This window comes from Antennarius striatus, chromosome 2 (assembly GCF_040054535.1).
Source record: "Antennarius striatus isolate MH-2024 chromosome 2, ASM4005453v1, whole genome shotgun sequence".
In the NCBI taxonomy this organism is placed as follows: Eukaryota; Metazoa; Chordata; class Actinopteri; order Lophiiformes; family Antennariidae; genus Antennarius; species Antennarius striatus.
Genome location: NC_090777.1, coordinates 4559963 through 4582641, shown reverse-complemented (window position 1 = coordinate 4582641; position 22679 = coordinate 4559963). Strand labels below are relative to the sequence as shown.

The 22679-nt window shown below is 41.1% G+C and overlaps 1 protein-coding gene across 3 annotated transcripts; it reads left to right on the top strand.

Moving 5' to 3' along the window:
• The first annotated feature begins 1403 nt into the window (after positions 1-1403).
• On the top strand, positions 1404-22402 carry hck (HCK proto-oncogene, Src family tyrosine kinase). 3 transcript variants are annotated; one of them, XM_068326270.1, is made up of 14 exons: positions 1404-1776; positions 10058-10194; positions 11743-11776; positions 12036-12126; positions 12248-12343; positions 12762-12865; positions 13956-14105; positions 15830-15982; positions 16073-16255; positions 16798-16874; positions 18520-18673; positions 18945-19076; positions 20092-20271; positions 20702-22402. In XM_068326270.1, exons 2-14 carry the CDS (start codon positions 10066-10068, stop codon positions 20704-20706), a joined length of 1488 nt encoding a protein of 495 aa, XP_068182371.1. In that variant the 5' UTR covers positions 1404-1776; positions 10058-10065; the 3' UTR covers positions 20707-22402. The 3 variants fall into 3 exon arrangements, with proteins under 3 accessions (XP_068182371.1, XP_068182362.1, XP_068182353.1); XM_068326261.1 differs by having other exon boundaries at positions 1407-1772; positions 20092-22402; XM_068326252.1 differs by having other exon boundaries at positions 1408-1776; positions 20092-22401.
• The last annotated feature ends 277 nt before the right edge of the window (positions 22403-22679 follow it).

The following is a 22679-nucleotide window of genomic DNA, read 5'->3' as shown; positions in this document are numbered from 1 at the left end:
GAATCCTCCGTGTTTTGTTGTCACAACACATGGGCCCATAAATATGACATCACAGCGGTTTTCGTTGCAGGCAAGACGTCAGCGTTTTAAAATGTCACGGATACACCGTCCACACGACAACGCAGACCCAGCGTTTTTTTAAAAATCCACCTCGGCCAGCGTTTTTAAAAAGTTGCGTTTTTGTTCCAGATATCTGCATTGTCGTGTGGACAGAAGGCGTAAACGCAACAAAAAAGTTGCGTTTTCAAAAAGTTCCGGCATCGTGTGGACGGGGCCTGAGTGTGTCAACAAACTGGACCACAGTGTGACTCCGGTAACCCAGAGGTTAACAAGACAGCTGCTGGTTGATCAGTACCCTCCTCCAAAAATCATCCTGTTGGGTCGCTCTGTTTGTTTAAACAGTGGTCAACTGTCAGGATGCTGGGGTAGGATTAGGGTTAGGTTCAAGGTTAAGGTTAGGGTTAGGCTTAGGGTTAGGGTTAGTTAAAAAATATATTGAATAACATTAACATTTACCGTCCAAAGGTAAATTTAAACCAAAGGTGAAATAAATTTCCATCTGTTCTGTTTGTAAAGGGTTGACATTATTAACTTGTTCATTGCAGGGTTAACTTAACTAACACTGGTAATACACGTGTGTCACTAACTAAACCTGTATCTATCAGGTTTGAATGCTAAACTTCAAAGTGAACAAGTTATTGTTATTATATAATACAAATAATGACACAAAATAAAAACCAGATAAATAAAGTCTTTATTTTAATGTGGTGTGTATTAAAAACATTAAGAACAGTTCGCATATGGATTTGTCTCTTTGTCCTGGGTGAAAGACACAAGGAAACAAAAAGGGTAGCAACGATCCTTATTATTTATTATTATTATTATTAGTAGTAGTAGTAGTAGTAGTAGTAGTAGTAGTAGTAGTAGTAGTATCTATTATTATTATTATTATTATTATTATTATTATTGTTGTTGTTGTTGTTGTTGTTGTCGTCGTCGTTATTACCTTTATTGTCATTGTTATTATTATTATTATTATTATTATTATTATTATTATTATTATTATCTATCATTATTATTATTATTATTATTATTATTATTACTATTATTATTAGTAGTAGTAGTGTTATTATCAGTGTTATTACTACCCTTTCACTTTGAACTTTGCACTGGTTCCTGTATTCACACACCACTGACAGCGACAAGCGGGAAACGTTTTCACAGTCAGGGTTTTATGTAATCGAGTTACATTAAACTGGAAGTGGAGACGGTCAGTGCTTTCAGATAAGACACTTGTAGAAGCGGTTGGGTTCTGTGCCCACCCACCAGACAACCAATCAGCCCCAGCCTGACATTAAACTCTAGACGTCATGTAAAACACAGCAGGACCTGATCACCTTAGTCTCTTAGTCTGGACGGGGTGTGAACTTCACCACACACCTCAAGGCCTTCATCCGTGACCAGTGGGGCTGAAGGAACATCTGGGGGCAGAAGGAGGATCGGCTGAGAGCGAAAGGAAGCGCGTCGAGGCGCCCGGAGAGAGAGAGAGAGAGAGAGCTGGTTCCTCTTCTCAGCGGCGCTCAGATGAGCGCAAACTTCCTCATCCATGTCCGGTACGCTGCGTCCTGACGCGCCGCCCGCATCTCCGACAGAACCCAACGAGATAAGCCGCTATGACGGGATGGAGTCTCCGTTAAAGAAATGAGGATTACTCTCCACAGGGGCACCGGGGTCTAGATCAAATACTACCGCAGGAATCAGCACCGGACGAGGCGAGTAAGTGTTTTCTGTTGCTTGAGGGCAGGGAGGGAGTTGTCCATCTGTTCAAGTCTCTGGACAAGGGTGGACGGAGGTCAAGAAGGTACAGAGGGAAGGATGCTCCTGTCTCTAAAGAGGAAAAACAACCTCCAGACCTCAGAATAAACCATTTTTTGCCTTTTTTTTTTTAGTTTCTGTTCTAAAAAAATGCTGCGCTCTGTTTTCTAGAAGGTGACTCTCAAGTGTTTCCCTTAACTTCATCTAGTGTTTCGAGTTTGTGTTATTTTTAGATTGGCCCTCCAGACCAGACCACACCGGTTTATTTTCTCTACTTTCATTTTAAGTTGGTAAAACCAGAGTAAGCAGATCAAATAGAACATATTACCAATATCCTTGACAGAGTTACAGAAACCAAACCGTGACGTGGCCCCGGTGGCTTCAGCTGTCAGGCTGTTCTTCCCCAGATGTTGTAAATGGAAAATACAGTTATTGCAGAGCAAACGTCTGAAATGACACAACATTCAGAGTCGGCTGCTGGACAGGTTCCGACTCAGCCGGAGAAACCAAACTGATTTTCTTTATGAAAAGCACCACTGTGCAAAAATGATGCTGTTTGTAAAAAGATTATCATGGAAAAGAAGTACAAACACAACTGTCGGGCATCTTCTGATAAATCAGAACATATAAAATCTACAAAAGTAGCACAAATGGCTCATCAAAATTACATTTCATTGAAAGAAAAATTTAAGAATTATGATTATAATGCCCAAGGCAACATTTTTATTCATTTTGTCCATCAGTCAAACCTTAAACACATTCATAAAAGACAGAGGAATATTGAATCGTCACATTTTGGGGATTTCTTTTTTGGGTATGTTAGTGATTAAATATTAAAGAAGTCCAGATAGTTGTTCAAAGATTTTCTTTCACCTGATTGAATCATGTACTGTAGGTTTCAATCCACCTACCCGATGGGTGAACGCTGACCTTTAAATGTAGAATGTTATAGAAAATGTGACCTTCCTTCCTTCCTTCCTACCTTCCTTCCTTCATTCCTTCCTTCCTTCTTGTAAACCACATGGTTCAAACTCAAGGCTCCGGGGTCAAATGTGGCCCGCTACATCATTTTGTGTGGCCCGTGAGAGCATAAAAGGTCAGCGTGTGTAAAAATAAATAAGTCAAAAGTGTGCTTTGACCAGAAACTACATTTCCCACAATGCAGTCATTAAAGCCCACTTTAACATTGACAAAAACGTTTTGAACAAAGTTAATTTTCTAACTTGTGTTTGATGTTATTTTTCTTTATTCAATGATAGTTTGATCCTTGATTGATGGAGGTCTGTGGGTTTAATAACTTGACAAATTAAAAAAAGATTTATTTTATAACAGAGAAACAATTTTTCTGTGTAACTGTAATGTTTGTAACTTGAATAAATAATAAATTTAGTAACAAATTCAGTTATCAAACATTAAGGAGTAGTTACATTTATTTTACGTTACAATGAATTACATTTAGTTACATTTATTAGTTACATCTGGCCCTTTGAGGACAGCCGTTATGTTGATGTGGCCCTCAGTGAAAGTGAGTTGTACACCCTTGCTGTAAAGTTGTTTGGGGTGACGTGACGACAGTCGATCTTGTCTCAGTGGACTGAAGAACCCTGACAGAAGACGCACACATGGAATGACCTTCTGCTGTGTTTCCACGATGGTGGTTGGTGCTACGATGGGAAGATGAAGCTGGTTTCAGTGCTGAAGTCTCGCCAGAAGGGTAGTTCCCAGATTTCACTCAATGTTGGCAATCATGGTTTCACTTGTGCATATTTTGTGCGCCGCCCACGTCCTTGATAACGGCGCTGAATCAGCAGTTCACTGGGTCCCCTACTGACAGATGTTCACTCACTGTGTTGTTCGCATTTAGTTCGGGAAAGGAGACACTGAAAGGACAGAACAAAGTCTAAAAGTCTACAGGAATGGGTGGATGGACCATAGATCAAGTATCAAGTATAAAAGCGTTTTGGTTTGTGACATCCCACGAAGCGGTGATGTACGTATTGTTATTGTCAGTGTTTGTGTATTCGTCCGTCCGTTCGTCCACCAAATATCTTCACAACCGTTGCAGATAGAAAGAAACAAAAAGCACATCACTCGGGCAGCAAAGGGGATGAAAATGAGATGATGACCTTGACCTTGAGAAAAATTGCCCAAGGTCAAATTTCAACTTTTGTACACTCAGGAACCGTATAAGATAGGAAGACAAAACAAAAGGCGTTATCTTCAGGCAGGCAAAGGCATGAAAATTACACCCACCCTTGACCTTGAAAAACTAGGTCAAGGTCAAATTTTCACTTTTATATGTTTTTACGTACACATCTCTGAAACCTAATGAGATATATTCACAAAACAAAAAGCAACTTTTTTAGTAGGCCAGAGGCACAAAAATGTGTAGGACAGGGTAAAGTTTTTAATTCAGGTTGTTGTGGGATGTTGCAGTCTCTGACTGCCATGTTGTGTGCAGTAATACTGTGATATATTTTGATGACAAGTACCCGGCATCAGTGATAGTGTTACTGCTTAAAACAATAGTGTTTTACTGTTAAGACACATTGCTTTTTCACACTGTTGACACACTTTGTCCATGTTAGGCTTAAATATAATGCCTAAATGTAGTCTGAGTTCTCAGATCTCCGATCTGGTCTCAACGTGTCCTGGATATGTACCCACAGTGGAGATCAGGTCAAACAGGGTGCTACCAGGTCTGAACAGTTCTCAACATGGTCTCCATCACCTACTCTACTAAAAAAAAAATGCTTGGAATATGCAAATTTTTTTTTTTTTTAAACTGAGCACAAAATACATTTTCAGACCAGAGGAACTGTTTCAGTATAGGAACTTTACAGCTTCAGTTGAAGGTCGTTAAAGGTCATTAAAGCTTTGTTCAAAGTTCTTGCTCGACTACACGGGAGGCGAGATAAACAGCGCACAATGGGGCTGCATGCTCAGAGGTCCAGAGAGGTTGTAATTAGTGATTACACCTGGTTCCTGTGGGTCTCCATGACACGGCACTTCTATTTAAGGATGAAGGACAGTAACACTAAAACGTCAAAGAAGCACAGAACTGAAACTCAGCGTAGCTGAAGCTGGAGATATTTCTCCAAACTTTATCTTCCACAATTGTTCTGCTTTCTGTGCTCTGTTTCATTTAAAACTTAATTTTATTGCGTATTATACTGGAGGAGGAGGAGGAGGAGGAGGAGGAGGAGGAGGAGGAGGAGGAGTAGGAGGACTGCTGCACATTCCTGTGTGTAATAACTAATGTGTGCAAATTAAAATCATGTCAGTCAGGTTGGAAATGTTTATAATATTTGATAGCAGGTCAGAAGAAGGTGGTGGAATGGTGAGTAGGTGAGGTGATTCATTCAATATATTTTACTTGATACATGAAAATATGAATTACACTCAGCAGTGTCACCAATCCAGCCCCATCACATCAATAAACTGAATGTAAAGACTTTGTCATGAAATCATTAATCAGGAATACGTTTTTTTAATCTATCTAAAGATGTTCAGGTGGTTTTTGGTCGCAGCTCCAACGGCTCTGAGTGTTTACAGAAACCCGACCCCCTGCTGGTTAGACATCGGAAGAAGAACGCGTTTCATAATGTATGGAAAAAAGGAAGCAAATGTGTTAACACCATTCATTTTGATTGTGTGAACACCAGGACTTCCTCTATTCATGGCTTCTTCTTGAACACTACCGACAACAGGCCAGTGTGGTCGTGATCCCCGTCACAGGAAGCAGATCCTGGGTCCAGATCCTCACAAGAAACCGTCCTGTGTGGCTGAACGCATGCAGCAGAGCTGAACTGGTGGCTTTAAATTACCCATAAGCACGAGTGTGAATGTTTATGGTGGCCTGAACTGCTGACACCACCTCCTGTCTGACGTCACGTGGGTCAGGCTCCAGTTCCTTGGTGATGCTGCACGTTATAACCAGTGACGGGACGCGTATGGCGTTCTTTTTAAAAGCAGGATGATACCTAAAAGTTTGATGTTTTTCTCCATGCTGTTTCTTTTCTTACTTCCTGGTTCCTTAAAGGTTGAATCACAAGCAGCTCGTCAAGATAGTTCACCTTACGGCAGTTTTTCCCAAACAAATATTCTATTGTTGCCTGTCTAGTCAATTCATGATTTATGTCATAACCAACAAAGTTTGTTAAATGTTAGTTATACCTGCTTACTGTAGCTACATAAGCATGGGTATGTGTTTGTGTCTGACTGTCCAGATCCTAGCAGATCGATTCAACCTCCTGTGGCATTAATGACTGACCTCTGTAAAGAGTTTAAAAAACACACCCCATCTCAGAAGCCAAGCTCTCGTGTTCATTGAGTCTGTTTCCCTGCAGGGGTGAGACAAAGTAGACAAAGATGCTTTATAGATGACACAGCCTGTTAGCCATAGACACAGCTTGGTCTCATCCATGCTGTGAAAAATACCCAACAGCGTCATGTGATATCTAAGTTTCACGCCTCATTCATCTGACATTAAACACATTTTGAATTATATTTAGAGGAACAACCAGCTGAGAAGTCTGAACGTCGGCTTCTGTCTCAGCTCCAACTTTTCATCCAGTCGTTAGAAACAGATCTGTCCGTGTCAAACGCCATGAAACATCGAGATTTATGAACAAACATGGCGACAGTAGAAGAGGTTGTGATGTGCTTAGAAACAGAGCAGCGGACATGGAGATGAGATGATAGATAGATAGATAGATAGATAGATAGATAGATAGATAGATAGATAGATAGATAGATAGATAGATAGATAGATAGATAGATAGATAGATAGATAGATAGATAGATAGATACTTTATTAATCCCGAAGGAAATTGCATATATCCACTGCTCAGGCATTAAATAACAAATAATACTGGATAAATACCAGGAGAAAAGGAAACATTGACATCACAGGACATACCACAAGACATACATTACACTAACAGACAGACACATGCAGCACTAACAGGACTTATATACTAAACTATAACAAAAAAAATATAAACAGTATAAAATTTATAAATATTATAGTATTAAAATATAAACAGCATAAAATAAAATCTAAACAGTATAAAATTGAATTAAAATATAAAACAGTATAAAAAATAAATAAATTATATATATATATATATATACAACAGTATAAAATTAAATTTAATTAAAATTTAATTTAATTTAAATTAAATTAAATCCATATTCAACCCCGTGCTGACCTCGCCACCTCCCCCCCGCTCCTCCTGAGAGAGTCATTGTACCCCCTGATGGCACGGGGCACGAAGGAGGACCTCAGCCTCTCTGTGGAGGCGCTGTGTGACAGCAGTCTGCCGCTGAAGGTGCTTCTCTGCTGGGAGAAGGTGGTGTGTAGGGGGTGCCTGGTGTTGTTCATGATGGCCTTAATTTTAGACATGGTCCTGCTCTCCAGAAGCGTATCCACAGAGTCCAGGCTCAGCCCGACCACTGAGCCTGCTCTGCGGATGAGTCTGTTCAGACGGTCCATATCTCTTTTCCTGGCCCCCCCACCCCAACACACAATGGCGTATGACAGCACACTGGAGACTACGGACTGATAGAACATGAAAAGGAGCTTAGGACAGATGTTGAAGGAGGCCAGCCTCCTTAGGAAGTACATCCTGCTCTGCCCCTTCTTGTACACACAGTTGGAGTTGAGTGACCAGTCCAGTCTGCTGTCTAGCTGCAGTCCCAGGTACTTACAGTTTTCTACCACCTCCACCTCACTGCCTTTGATGATCACCGGCTGTGGAGAGGGAGGTGCCCGCCGGAAATCCAGAACCATCTCCTTTGTCTTGGAGACGTTGAGCTGGAGCTGGTTCTGTTGGCACCACTCCACGAAGTCAGCCACCAATGCCCTGTACCCCCCCTCATCACCCTCCCGGATACATGCCACTATCGCGGTGTCATCGGAGTACTTCTGTATGTGGCATGTATCCGAGTTGTGCTTGAAGTCTGATGTGTAGAGGGTGAAGAGAATGGGGGACAGAACGGTCCCCTGTGGCGCCCCCGTGCTGCTGGTCACCATAGAAGACAAACAGTCCCCCATACGGACGTACTGGGGTCTGTCCGTTAGGTAGTCCGTAATCCAGCTCACGAGGTAGGGGTCCACAGCCATGGAGGTCAGTTTATCCTGCAGGAGCTGGGGCTGGATGGTGTTGAAGGCACTCGAAAAGTCGAAGAAGAGCACTCTGACGGCACAGCCCCCGGCGTCCAGGTAGGAGAGTGTGCGGTGGAGGAGGTACATGACAGCATCGTCAACCCCAACCTTGGCCTGATAGGCAAACTGGAGAGGGTCCATAGCACATAGCATAGATGTACCCCCATACCCCAACCCTCCCCACAGCAGCTCACATGATAACATGTGACGGAGATCAAATGAATGAGTTTCAAGATCGGCAAGTTACAGATAATCAAACAGACAAACAGGTTCTTCTCATTAGAGTAAGATGTTCCGCATTTGCAGTATAACTCTTACCAGCCAAAAACTGCATAATGAAGAAAAAATCATGCAGTGTATATATGGACTATAAGTCTCATTTTCGGAGGGAATGTATTTATCCATCCATCCATCATCTACCGCTTATCCGCGGCCGGGTCGCGGGGGCAACAGTCTCAGCAGGGATGCCCATACTTCCCTCTCCCCAGACACCACCTCCAACTCCTCCGAGGGGAGCCTGAGGCGTTCCCAGGCCAGCCGAGAGACGTAGTCCCTCCAGCGTGTCCTAGGTCTAGAGGTCTCCTCCCCAGGGAGGCGTCCAGGAGGCATCCGGAACAGATGCCCGAGCCACCTCAGCTGGCTCCGCTCAAGGTGGAGAAGCAGTGGCTCTACTCCGAGCTCCTCCCTGGCGACTGAGCTACTCACCCTATCTGTAGGGGTGCGCCCAGCCACTCTATGAAGGAAAGTCATTTCAGCCGCTTGTATCCGGGATCTTGTTCTTTCGGTCATGACCCAAAGCTCATGACCATAGGTGAGAGTAGGAACGTAGATTGACCGGTAAATCGAGAGCTTCGTCTTGCAGCTCAGCTCCTTCTTCACTACAACAGACCTACAGTATACAGTGACTACAGCACCGATCCGTCTGTCAATCTCACGTTCCATCCTTCCCTCACTCGTGAACAAGACCCCAAGATACTTAAACTCCTCCACTTGGGGCAAAGACTCTCAACCGACCTGAAGAGGGCACACCACCCTTTTCCGGTCGAGAACCATGGCCTTGGATTTAGAGGTGCTGATCCTCATCCCACTCGTGTGAGACTCTGCTGCAAACCGTCCCAGTGCACGCTGAAGGTCCAGGTTTGATGAGGCCAACGGATACTTACAGTGCTATGAAAATGTATTTTCTGACTTAGGGATTTACTCTGCTTTTGGTTGTTTCTCACACTAAGACTTTTCAGTTCTTCAAAATAACTTTAAGGTAGATAAAGACGAAAAAACAAAGTGAGAAAATGTAAATTAGCGTTCCATTCATTCAAGTCCAGACGTTCACCAGGATGCTTGTTTTTTTCCCAGTCATTCTGCAGTACACTTGTTCCGTTACAACAAGTCATCCAGACGTCACACTATGAATAAATGTTCATCAGATGTTTTTACAGAATGATATTAGTTTTATGCTGCTATAACGGGATGTACACATTCCTAAAGGGTCACGTCAATCCACAAGAAAACATTCCCAAAGGTCCTCAGGATTGCCAAGTTGTAATTTCGGGAAATGTGCTATCTTCTGTTGTTTTTTGCTTTAGAACACGGAGTTCATTTTACTTCAAGAAAGTAGTGCATCCCTTGGATGGGCTTCAAGGAAATTTGTACATCCCAACACAACATTTATGCATCCCCAAAAGTAATAACAGAATTTAGAGTAGAATCATATACAAGTTTGAGTTTTGCACGTAGTACAATATAAAAACCAAAAAACATCCCGGGACACCCCTGAATAGAAAATTTTACCCTGATCTATGAAAGTAGGTCAGGGTCATTTAGTAACAGAGCCATTGTCCAACATGTAACTGGTGCATTCTATTTGTTATGAGGTTTCAGAGATGTGTATCTAAAAAGGTTGGTTTTTTGTGGAAATTGTTCACTTCTTTGCCAGTATTGTTATTAGACACCCTTTGTTTATAACAAGAAACTATTTATTAAATCAACATCATTTCTAATATACCGACATTTTTCATTTTGAATCCCATCATGTGTCGTTTTACTTCCATGACATATTTATCTTTGCTGCTACAGAAGACACGATGGGCTGCGTGGGCTCCAAGAAGCAGGAGTCCCTGGACAAGGGGACGAGGGGTGACGAGCTGCAGAAGCATGCACAGACGGCCCACTATGTCAAAGACCCCACTAGTGGAAACGGGGGGAACAAAGCTGTAAGCAGTCTGACATCTGCACATGTTACACGAGTATCACATGACAACGACTTAAGTATCATAGTTACAGGAGTAACGGCTCATGCTCCTAAAAAGACCTTTTTCACACTCAGCTGATAATTAAAGTAAAAAAAAAATAATTGTGAAACAAATTTATGTAATTGTTAAGCTCTCTATTCACATTACATCCTACCAAACAGTACTTGTGACCACTTTGGGGGTTTTTTGGGTGATGTAAATGGGTGAACACCCTTCAGATGAAGAATGAGTAAGACAACATAAAGCGGTTTCATCGGTTAACACCGCAAGTGATGGTGTGGGTTCTTCAGAGAGGAGACGAAAGACTTACGCTCACATTCACCCTGCCCCAAAATTAGCAATGGAGATCAGTGTGTAGCAGCGCTGCTAGGGTCACTGGGGTTCCTCTGGCTACTTCCTGTGTGCTAACGTCTCTGCTCGATGAAGAAAGAGGAAGTGGCAAACAAAGGTCATATGAAACCTGCCTTAGCTCAAACATAATCCACAGTGGATTTTGCTCTGAGATCAATCCACCGCTGTCTCAGAGCTCTGACAACTAGTTTTCTGACTCAGCTCATTATAGCTGTGAGCTAATGCTGCACTTTATCTATGTAGCATGGAACCCACGGACAACACAAAAACAGAATATAGAACGCTAACTGTTATATTCAGCTTCAGTGATCAAACTAGTTTAGTTTGAATGTAGTTTAATATAGTTGGTCATATTACCTACACTAGTACCCGGAGATACGAGTTGAATCTGTATCTCTTGGTTGATAAAAATATTTTTATCAACCAAGAGACATGCAGGCTTTACCTGTGTATAATTAATTATGTATAAGTACTGTAAACAATGATAAAGAATGAAAAGAAACACAAAAGTCACAAGAACACACAAGCTACGTATTTACTCCACCGATGAGAACAAGATCCAGTTTCAGCTGATGTTATATCCATCCGCCAACACGTGGTAAAGAACGAGATGTGGTATCAGCTGACTCGTATCTCAAATAACTCGTATACCAAGTGGCTTGTATTTCAGATTTCTACTGTATTTGTATTTTTACGCGTTGAGTCAATTGATTAATTTTAGATAATCATTGTTGTTTGGAAGGAATCAGTGTTTTGTGAAAACACATTGAGAAAACAAAGATTTGACACAAGTCCTCCTTTACTTAGCCCTACTTCCGTTGTCTGGTAGCACTGACTATTATTATTATATTGACTAATTATTATGGATTATTGTTTTCAACCAATTAGTTATTATGTAGTCCATTACTACACCTCTCACATGGTACCTTTGTGTTCTTTTTTCTTATAAGCTCTTCTGATAATATAACAGTCTGTGTTAGTCCTGAATGTCTTGAGCCTTGCACCATCTGGCAGTTTTTTGTAACTGCCAGATGGAATAGTCCCACACTGCTTATTGTGACATCACCAGGAATATATATATATGTATATATATTTACATATAGTATGTATTATTATATACACACAAAGGAATTCCACCTTGTCTTTCTCTCTTTACAGAACAAAATGATGTCCAATTCAAGGTCTTCTGATGGTGAGACACTGTTAATTCTGTCTTACCTTCATTTATTGATGTCTTCAGCCAACGCGACTTATACCAATAACAGCACAGTTCAGACTAATGTTCCACCTCTGACTATGAATGTATCCAATCATACGTTGGGATGACTGAGAGGTATTTTAAAGGTCCCCAGTGCCGCCGCAGACCCAACTTCTGTAAATGTTTGGCTTTCACTTGGTTTTCCTTTGGTTCCACCACCAACATGTCTTTTCTGTTCTTGCTGTGGGAGCAGAGAACTTGGCCATGGCTCTCTACGACTACGAGGGCATCCATGAAGGAGACCTCGGCTTCAAGAAGGGAGACAAGCTAAAGATCCTGGAGGAGTAAGTTCAGGAGCAGCACCGGCAAAGATTCAGACAGTCTGATGCTTGCTTCCACATAATTTACTCTCTTGTTCTCTCTCTGTCTCTGTCTGTCTGTCTGTCTCTCTCTCTGTCTCTCCAGATCAGGAGAGTGGTGGCGAGCTAAGCTAATCGCTACAGGACAGGAAGGTTACATTCCCAGTAATTACGTGGCCAAAGATACTCTGGAGGCAGAAGAGTAAGTGTTAACACTGAAAGCACAATTATAGGAATAATTTCTCTACCATGTTATAATACTACTAGCATACTACTACTACCACTACTACCACTATTACTACTACAACTATTACTATTACTACTACAATTACTACTATGACTACTGTTACTATTATATTACTACTATTACTATCGCAGTACTATTGCTACTACTACTACTATTACTATTACTTCTACTACTAATACTACTACTACTACTACGACTATTAGTAGTAGAGATACTACTATTAGTAGTAGTAGTAATAGTAATAATAATAGCAGTAGTAGTCTGGGGTGTCCACAGGGACCATGTAAGAACAACCGCGGTGACCCAGACTGAAGTGAAACCTGCTGGAGGAGAAGCTGGTTCTGCTGACTCTTATCTGCTTCCTGTTGTTCAGGTGGTTCTTTAAGGGCGTGAGCAGGAAGGATGCTGAGAGGCAGCTGCTGGCCCCTGGGAACAAGCTTGGCTCCTTCATGATCCGAGACAGTGAGACCACAAAGGGTGAGGAAAACGCACCTGACGGGACATTATTTATCTCAACGGACAAATCAAGCTCGGCTGCCATTCCTGGTTCCTCTCTGCAGAACAACACTTGTGTTGAGCTGTTTTTAGATATTTGTTAATGAACCAACAAACCTCCTCCTGAGGTAACCACAAGGCTCGTTTGAACGTATCGGCAAATCAGAACTACCATTTAAATTATATTAAATACAGGTGAACCTCATCTTATGGCATTGATCGGTTCCAGGAGATGCGTAAGTCGAAAAACATAAATTGAATTAACTAGTATTCAGACTAAACTGATGATAACCATCCCCAGTTCTGTATTAAACTTTTAAACTAAACTATTAAACTAAAAGACAACAGTCAAGCTAGCAAAATAAACTTGCAAGTCAGGAATCTGTATAGGGAGATGAAGAAAGAGGAGTTCAGTGCATCCTGGGAAGTCCCTCAAACTAGAGTAGCCTTAACTCACCTGGATTATAAACTTAATCTAGGTGAATATTATAAATCTCTCCTTCAGGGTGGAGCGGGCGTCTGCCTCCCTGTCTGAAACTGAAGATGCTTCAGCGAACAACCAACCCTGCTTTCCGGGACCACGGCGTTCTAGATGGGTAGATGTGTTTTGTTCTGGATCATTCCTGCGTCACTGCAGACGTTACCCCGATCCATCTGTCAGTCCGCTCTTCCCTCCCCGTTGGGCCGTTATCTTCGGAGATAACTTTTTTTTTTTTTTTTGTGAAGCAGGGTTTTATGTGCCACATTAGTGTTGATGGTTTTTGATGTGTTTCATATAAATTCTTTGTATTATGTCATTTCTAACATGATATTTTTTTGTAACTGATTACTTAAAGATGTTATTCCTTTTTGGATCGTAATGAATTCCTCAAAATTACTTTGAAATATAAACCACAAAGATTACTGGTGGTAAAAAAGTTCCTAAAGGTTGGCATGATAATTACAGGTGTGTGTGTGTGTGTGTGTGTGTGTGTGTGTGTGTGTGTGTGTGTGTGTGTGTGTGTGTGTGTGTGTGTGTGTGTGTGTGTGTGTGTGTGTGTGTGTGTGTGTGTGTGTGTGTGTTCTACCTCAGGCAGCTACTCGCTGTCCGTCAGGGACATGGACTCTCAGTCTGGTGACACAGTCAAACATTATAAGATCCGAACGCTGGACAACGGGGGGTTCTACATCTCTCCACGAAGCACCTTCAACACCCTACAGGAGCTGGTCAGCCATTACAGGAGTGAGTCCCTCAGTACTCTAGTCTTTCTAAGTTTTGTGTGTATGTGTGTGTGTGTGTGTGGGGGGGGGGGGGGGTCAATAGGTGCTCTTGTTGTCTACTATACCACCATTGCAGTAGTGAAATCTACCAGCTATTGTATTCATGGCTGCTTTTTAAGGTACGTTTTAGAGAAGAAGTATGAACCATACATACAGTACCTACATTTGTTATATGCTGAAATGCAGATGTATATACCAATACGAGGGATATAAGTACCAATACAATAGATACAAGTGCCAATACAATAGATACACATATCAATACAATAGACACAAATTAGAGGTAAAATCGGGCCTAAAAAATCCAGGCCGACCCGACCCGAGCCCGCGGGTATTACAGTTTTTCTCGATTGCTTTCTGAAAGCATGTGTCATACTCTCAGAATTCTACACACAAATCCAAAAACACACACGCAACGGTCAAAACCTCTCACTTCTCTATACTCGTTGCCCAGCTGCCCTCATTGTGAGAATATGATTGATCACATGGTCAACCAAAGTGGCTCGGATCTCGTCTGAAATTACAGTCCTTGGCCTTCCTCGTCCTCGTCCTCATCCTCGTCCTCGTGCTCCCCGTCCTCCTCCTCTTACTCTCACTCCTCTGGCTCTGCCTCTGTTGGCATCCATTGTTCCAAAACAGACAAGCTCACCTGTTGCCCTTTTATGCTAAAGCTGTGATCGCTGATTGTAAAACTGTGTGGCAAGTGTTTGCTGATGTGGTGAGTCAGTGCACATAGTTGGGCAAGTAAGTTTAGAATTTTGAATGAAAGTGTGTTCGTTGTGAAAACAAGAGATTTTCTTCATGAAAATTGCGTCTAACGCAAAGAATCGTGTGTAGTGTCTTGAAAAAAGTGTGTTTTACAATTGAAGTTTGAGTGTAAAGCAGAACTTGTGTTTGCAGTTTAGCAGAAATGGTTCAGGGGGATGGTGCATGAGTTACATGTTGTGGTCATCGTGTCTCAAGTACCAGAAAATGTGTGTAAGCAATCGAGAAAAACTGTAAAGCCCGACCCGAACGTAATTATTGAAATTTTGAGCCCAACCCGGCCCAAATTTACTCGGGCTTGGGCTTAAGATCTTACCTCTAGTCTCGAACCTAGAGGTAAGATCTTAAGCCCGAGCCCGCGGGTATTAGAGCCCAACTCGACCCGAATGTAATTATTGAAATTTTGGACTCGGGGTCGGGCTTAAGATCTTACCTCTAATACAAATACCACTACAATAGATACAAATACCACTACAATAGATACAAATACCAATACAATAGATACAAATACCACTACAATAGATACAAATACCAATACAATAGATACAAATACCACTACAATAGATACAAATACCAATACAATAGATACAAATACCACTACAATAGATACAAATACCATCCAAAAGAATGGGTTTTACTGTTACAAGGGAGTTACAAGTGTATATTATTATTGTATTTATCTTATAGCAATCCATCCGTTTTCATCTCAATCATCTCATCTACAGCCGCTTATCTGCGTGGTGGCTTAAACCTCTGCTGGAGCTTATCCCAGCCAGCTACGAGCGAAAGGCGGGGTACACCCCTCATGAGGCGCCGGCTCATTGCCAGGCTATTTATACCAAATATAAGGAAATACATTAGAGTTTGCGTATGTCAGCAAAGAAATTCAAACAACTGAAATCTTTCTTTTCATTATTCAAGAGCAGGGAGATGGCCTCTGTCAGACTCTGACAAACCCATGCTTGAGCTCCAAACCTGAGAAGCCGTGGGAGAAAGACGCCTGGGAAATCCCAAGATCCTCACTAAAACTGGAGAAGAGGCTGGGCGCCGGCCAGTTTGGAGAAGTCTGGATGGGTGAGAGAGATGGGAATCTTCTAGGACTGATGGAATTAGAAGCTCCCAATTCATTTTCTAATTTCAAGGATTGTTTTCTTTTGTTTTAAGCTACATACAACAAGCACAAAAAGGTAGCAGTGAAGACCATGAAGCCTGGCAGCATGTCAGTTGAAGCCTTCCTGGCAGAAGCCAACCTGATGAAAAGCATCCAGCATGACAAACTGGTCCGACTTCATGCTGTAGTCACCAAGGAGGAGCCCATCTATATAATCACTGAGTATATGGAGAAAGGTGTGTGGGGTTGTAAATCAGTCATCATTTATTTAAGTCAGTCTGTTCAGATTGTATCACCGGTTAAATCGTGTCAGTGTGGAGGCCTATTTATAGAAGCTCATTGTTTGCAGTCAGTGGTGGATGTCCATGTTCAACTGCATTTTGCTATTAAACACATTAAATTATGAATATAACTTAAGCCGTCACCCAATCTTAAAATGCATGCAAGCAATCTCATTACTATAAAGAATGATGAGGAGAAGGTCTCTTCACATCCTTGCAGAACAGAAGGGACAGCGCATGTAACCGATAGAATAATACATTATTAATGAACACAATGTGTTCAATCCATCATTGCTTTGCAGCAAAAACGTTCAGTGCATCTCTTCTATCTTTCGTTCATGCATGAGACAAAAGCTCAGCTGCATTAACTGTTTAAATCTGATGGTCATGTTCCTGAACGGCTGTTTTAGCGCAGCTGAAGTCGACAGAAGTTCTCTACAAGATGCTTGTCTGTTTGTTCTTTAATGTGCTCTTTATGTTTGCATATGTACCTACAGGTAGTTTGTTAGACTTCATAAAGAGTGATGAGGGAAACCGTCTGAAGCTCCCAAAGCTCATTGACTTTTCTGCACAGGTGAGATTCATGACTCTCATTTTTGTGTTCGAACTACATTCCACATGTGACGGCTCACAGCTCCAGATCCACTGGTTGGATTCCGTAGTGCAACATAACTGACGCATACAGACATAGTTTTAAATGACAAGTCGACATGTTAAAGTGTCTTTGGGTGAAGTTATGGATCGTGAAAGACGCAGTAATCACCTTGTCCAAACTTCTTGACATACTTCACCTGTCAGGTGGATGGATCACCTCAAATGGAGTCAAAAATTATGAGCAAAAATGTAGGGGATAATGATTTGTGGAATTCTGCAGCCGCTGTGGACTCTTACTTATTGTTGTTACGCTACCTCTACTAGTGTTCAACGTACAAATTATTTGAGATACGTTGAACTGTTTCTCTGTCCGTACATTTGTTCGACGCACCGGCAAAATCCGAGATACGACCTGTAATTCAGCACACCACCACTAGATGGCGGATGGATACATCAGCTGAGAGTGGATTTCGTTCCGTTGGTGGAGTAAAGACATAGCTTGCGTGTTCTTGTGACTTTTGTTTCTTTTTACATTTTATCATTGTTTACATAACATATATAATTAGTTATACACAGATAAAGTCTGCATCTCTATTGGTTGATAAAAAATATGTTTCTTTGTTTTCTCATAGAGGGGTTTTCCAGTCTTTTTTTACAAGGCTGGAACAGATTAAAATGATTTTAGTTATTTCAAATGCGGAAATGTCATTTGACTTAGAAGCTCAGTCACTGAACAGATGAAACTTGTATCTTGAGATATTAATGTACAATAATCCCTCGCTTATTCGTGCTTCAAGATGCACGGCTTCACTACTTTGCGGATTTTTAGTAGGTAGTCACGGGATACCATACGAGCATTCTATTGGCTGACAGCATCCGGAAGTGCGCTGCGTTCCAAGACTCACGGAACGCATCGTACTTCTGTGTATGAAAGAATCAGCTTCCTGTAATACAAAGGTGTCCAAAGCTGTTTAAATCAATCCACTGGACTTTAAGAATCTCAAAGTCCAGTGGATTGATTTAAAGAGGTTTGGATAACCATGACCTGGATAACAGAGAACCTACACAGACACAATACAAAAGTGTAAGTGTGCAAAAAGGTAATACAGATACAAGGTGTTTTAGTATCAGTATGGGGAGGGTTCATGAATGTTTTAAATACCCTAAAATAAATAATTTGTCGCTATATTTTTGTGTGCCTGGAACGCATTAACCGCTAGTAAAGAGGGATTACTGTATTATACTCTATATGCTGCATAATAAATGCTTTACACAGCATGAAAAAAAAAACACATGAGTGACTCAGTGCCTAACATAACTGTAAAATTTCACCAGGTTAATCGGTGTTACAGCTACCGCACCAAAGTGTTAAAACCCTAAGGAACCATTAGCTGAACAATTTACAGGCCAATGAATTTGCTCAGCAGGACACCCCATGTGGCATTGCACCTCTGATAGATATAGAGACAGAAGCTTAATCTTCTTTTCTCCAATTAAATGCTCTGGTCACGTCATAACTGTGTGTGATCTGCTTACTTAAGCGTTTTATTACAGGATGGTAGGAACTATTTCATTGCCAGCAACAGTTAATATTTGTGTCTACGTTTTCACGGCTTTTCCTCTAGATTGCAGAGGGTATGGCCTACATTGAGCAGAGGAACTACATCCACAGAGACCTGAGAGCTGCCAACATCCTGGTCAACAAGGCTTTAGTGTGCAAAATTGCTGACTTTGGCCTCGCTCGAATCATTGAAGATAACGAGTACACGGCGAGGGAAGGTGCAAATTCAATTTTATATTGTGATTCAGCTAATATAGAAGTCATTCTGCAGAACTGGTGGGTGGGAAGAATCCAGTGTTTAGGGGGAATTAATTTGTGTCAGATTACATTAGTATCAAAAATAGATGCTTATGTGCAGTTTCAGTAAGGGGTTAGGGATTAGGGTTAGGGTCAGGGCTGGGGTTAGGTTAGGGTTAGGATTAGGATTAAAATTGTCTCACTAGCAATGACGACATTAGTTCAAATTTTGACTGATTTCCAAACGCTCAGGAGCCAAATTCCCCATCAAGTGGACCGCCCCCGAAGCCATCAACTACGGCTGTTTCACCATAAAGTCTGACGTCTGGTCCTTTGGCATCTTACTGACGGAGATTATCACTTATGGGCGTACACCTTACCCAGGTAGGTGGATCAATAACTACCTAAACCAACTCATTTTTTTAGTTTGGTAATCACACGACATAAAAAAAATATTTTTCAAAAATGCAGCTCATATTAGAATATTTCATGTCACCTTTGAGTAAATTAGGATTTACACAGTCTAAATACAAAATAACATGAACGTAAGTTCAGTATACACTACTGCAATCATGGGTTGGACCGCTGACTCAACAGTGGCCAAGACGACCGTCCCTGACTCCCCCCACAAGGAGAGGAAGCCCCTATAGATCACTAATGAAAGGGCTGACAGTTGAAAGGTAAAGTCTGGTAAAACTGCTCAGACAGCAGGGATGACCGCTGAATGAACTAACTTTTCAGAAGTTTTACTTTTCATATGATGATTTTTTTTTCTGATTTTATACAACATTCTATTTTTAGATACCACATTTTTGATTTTGACTAGCCATAAATATTGAAGGATCCTGAAGAAAACAAACATTTGAGAAATATTCCAATTCCATAATTTTCTGAATTTTGCTGGTAGATGTTCAGGGACAAGTTCTCCCATTCTGAGGGACAATCATGAGACTGATAGTTTAGGGTTTGGATTATGTAATGGGGTAACTAAGCTGCCCTTTTTGGAGTTGGTGCTTTCTGAGTGCTGTCCAGTTTCTACGTAGTTCATTCATATCAATATTTAGTACAATACACACAGACGACTTGGAGTTACAAGCTATTAAAGCAACGTCCACAGGGGTGGTTACTGAAACGTAGAGGACGCCATCCGTCCCACCATGACGATACCTGCTCAAAGAAGAGCTACAACTGAATTCAGTGAAAGACTAACTTGCGATAAAAATTTGGCCAAATAAACATGGTTGAGGACAAGATGAGTCAGTTATCGGTTACTCAGTCTGCTGACTAGCATTGCGACTAGCCAGAAAGCTAACACTTCAGCCATCTGATCAAACGTTTCAACGTCTACCAGCTGGAGACCTGTAGTCTCTTCACCCATTTCATTTTCTCATCTTTCCAGGGATGACCAACCCTGAAGTGATCCGATTCCTTGAGAAGAACAACCGAATGCAGCGTCTGGAGTGCTGTCCCAAAGAACTCTATGAAATCATGCTGGAGTGCTGGAAGAGCAAGCCTGAGGACCGCCCCACCTTTGAATACCTGCAGAGTGTCCTGGAGGACTTCTATACTGCCACAGAGAGTCAGTATCAGCAGCAGCCATGACGATTCTTCATTTCATCCCATTCATACCAGCTGCAAGTCCAGTTCTTCACGCAGCAAGGACGTCACACACGTAGACTGTTTTAATTCTCTTTCTCTTTTGCTAATGCATATATCCCAATGCCGTACTAAGTAAGTGCAGGGTCCTGGGGGGGCTAAACCAGCTGACACTGGCCAAGAGGTGGTTGTACAGTGTACAGTAGACAGGTGGCCACGTCACGACAGTTCCACATAGAACATCAGATAACCCTTCACACGGTGGAGCACTGCTGCCCCAAAATACAGTTACAAGGGACTGTACAAAAATGATTGGGGGGTTGAAATATAAAGCATTTTATAACCACAATAGTAAGATTAAGAAAAGTAGTGTACTAACCAAAATATGTTATATCAATTATTATTATTGACAGGATAATAGTCAAAAAACCAGAGGGGGAAGAGGATTTAGCATGATGCCAACGGTCAGTAAAACATAACATTAATACCATAGATTCAGATTTTCACGTCATCTTAACATGACTCAGCAGATGTCAGCCTCCGTAAACTCTGATGTCAGACTTCCTGTGCTCGTTTGGTCTTTCAAACTGTTGGCGCTTCATCTGCGGCGTTTCCTCCTTCTTTTCTCCACATCTCTGTGAACTTCTGAGCAGGAACTACGTCTGGCCCATTAACGGCGACTAAAAGAAGACTTTTCAATGAGGACCTTCGGAAACGTTCACATTATTTCATTGTTTTTTAAATTATTGATGGGGTTGTCCTCCTGTAGGAACTAAAAGATGTAAGAACCAATGTTGGCGCATTGAAGTTTCTGGCCGGAAGCATTAACTGATACGAACTCTGAATGTTTTGCTGTTTCATGTTAATTATTGGTGGAGTTAACTGAGAAACTTGATGAAATCAAACAGAGTAATTAAACATAAAGGGGCGTGTCGGACTTTTGATGACCAGGAAGAGCATCAGCGCTTCATTCACGTCACTGTGGTGGAATACCCCAGTGGATTAAAGCTTGGTTTAGCCTCTACACCACTGAGGATAAAAGAAGGCAGAGATGTAAAAATCAAATCACACCCTGATTATTGATATTAGGACTAAACTATCCTACCTCAGGTTTGATAACCTGACCTGATGGTCAGGAATCCAACATAAGGCGCTCTGATAATACACTGAAAGGCTTCGCTAAAGCAAAATGATTATTTTTCACCTGTGTGGGTTTTTTTTTGTTTGTTTGTTTGTTGTTTTTGACTTTTTTTGTTTTATTTTTAGCAGAATTGAAAGAAAAATCGTTGCTTTCTGTGAAAATTGGAGCATGAGCTGGGAAAGATTCTATGTTATTTTGTTGTTGACCGGCATTAAGGGGTAGATCTGGTCCTTTTTTTTAAATCAACATTGTTATATAAAACATTTCAACATTTCCTAGAACCATCTAAAAACTACTGAAGTTTGTGAGGGGTGGGAACAACCGGGTAGAGTTAGATGTGGCAGAAGAATGAGGGGGGAGCTTAGTGTTTTTGTATCGCTAATTTTTTTTTTTAAACTTCCATTTCTCAGAACATTATTCATGAATTGTGATTTACTATTTGTAAAAAAAGGCAAGTGCATGTGCTTGTATAAGCCTTGCTGGTGTGTGAAAACGAAAATGAAGTAAAGATAACATGTACATGCTGTCTCATCACTTTTGTGCAGTCCCTAATAAACATGTGCTGAATAACGCACAGAATGTTTGCGGCCATGTTGAACGACTGCATCATAAAGACCAGGCCCACAGGTTCATCGTCAGAGGACGGTCTGTTCACCTCTGGTTTGAAAACGTCCACATCCAGCAAGAAAATGTGTCACATGTTTGACATCCTGGAAGGAGAATGTAGACAAAGTGTCAGATAGATGGCTGATAATACTCATATCTATTTATGTTCCACTTCACTTTTCTTCTGCATTACTCTTTTATTGAACATCTGACGTGATTGTTTCTTTTTCAATCAATGATAACATATTCAATATGCTCTGTTTTTTTAAATAAATTGATATGTTCAAATAAATACTGTTGTTTAGGGATCTTTCATTTAAAAGTATTAAACATTTTTATCCTTCCAGCCCAAATATTCTCTGTGTTTTGAATATAAATATAATCAAAGGATACAAATTGTATGTCCATTGTTCTTTTCTATATGAAAACACGCAACGGTGCAAATATCGCTGTTCCAAACATCACTGTATTTTCCATAGAATGAATGTTGGTAAAGTGAAACTAAATGTTGGTTTTCTTTGTTAAGGACTACTATTTTTAACACTTTATGTGTTCACTTCTAGCTGAAAATAGAAATGTAGTATTAATTTGCATATCAATATTTATGTTAGATTCATCATTTTGTAATTGGATGACCTGTTAGC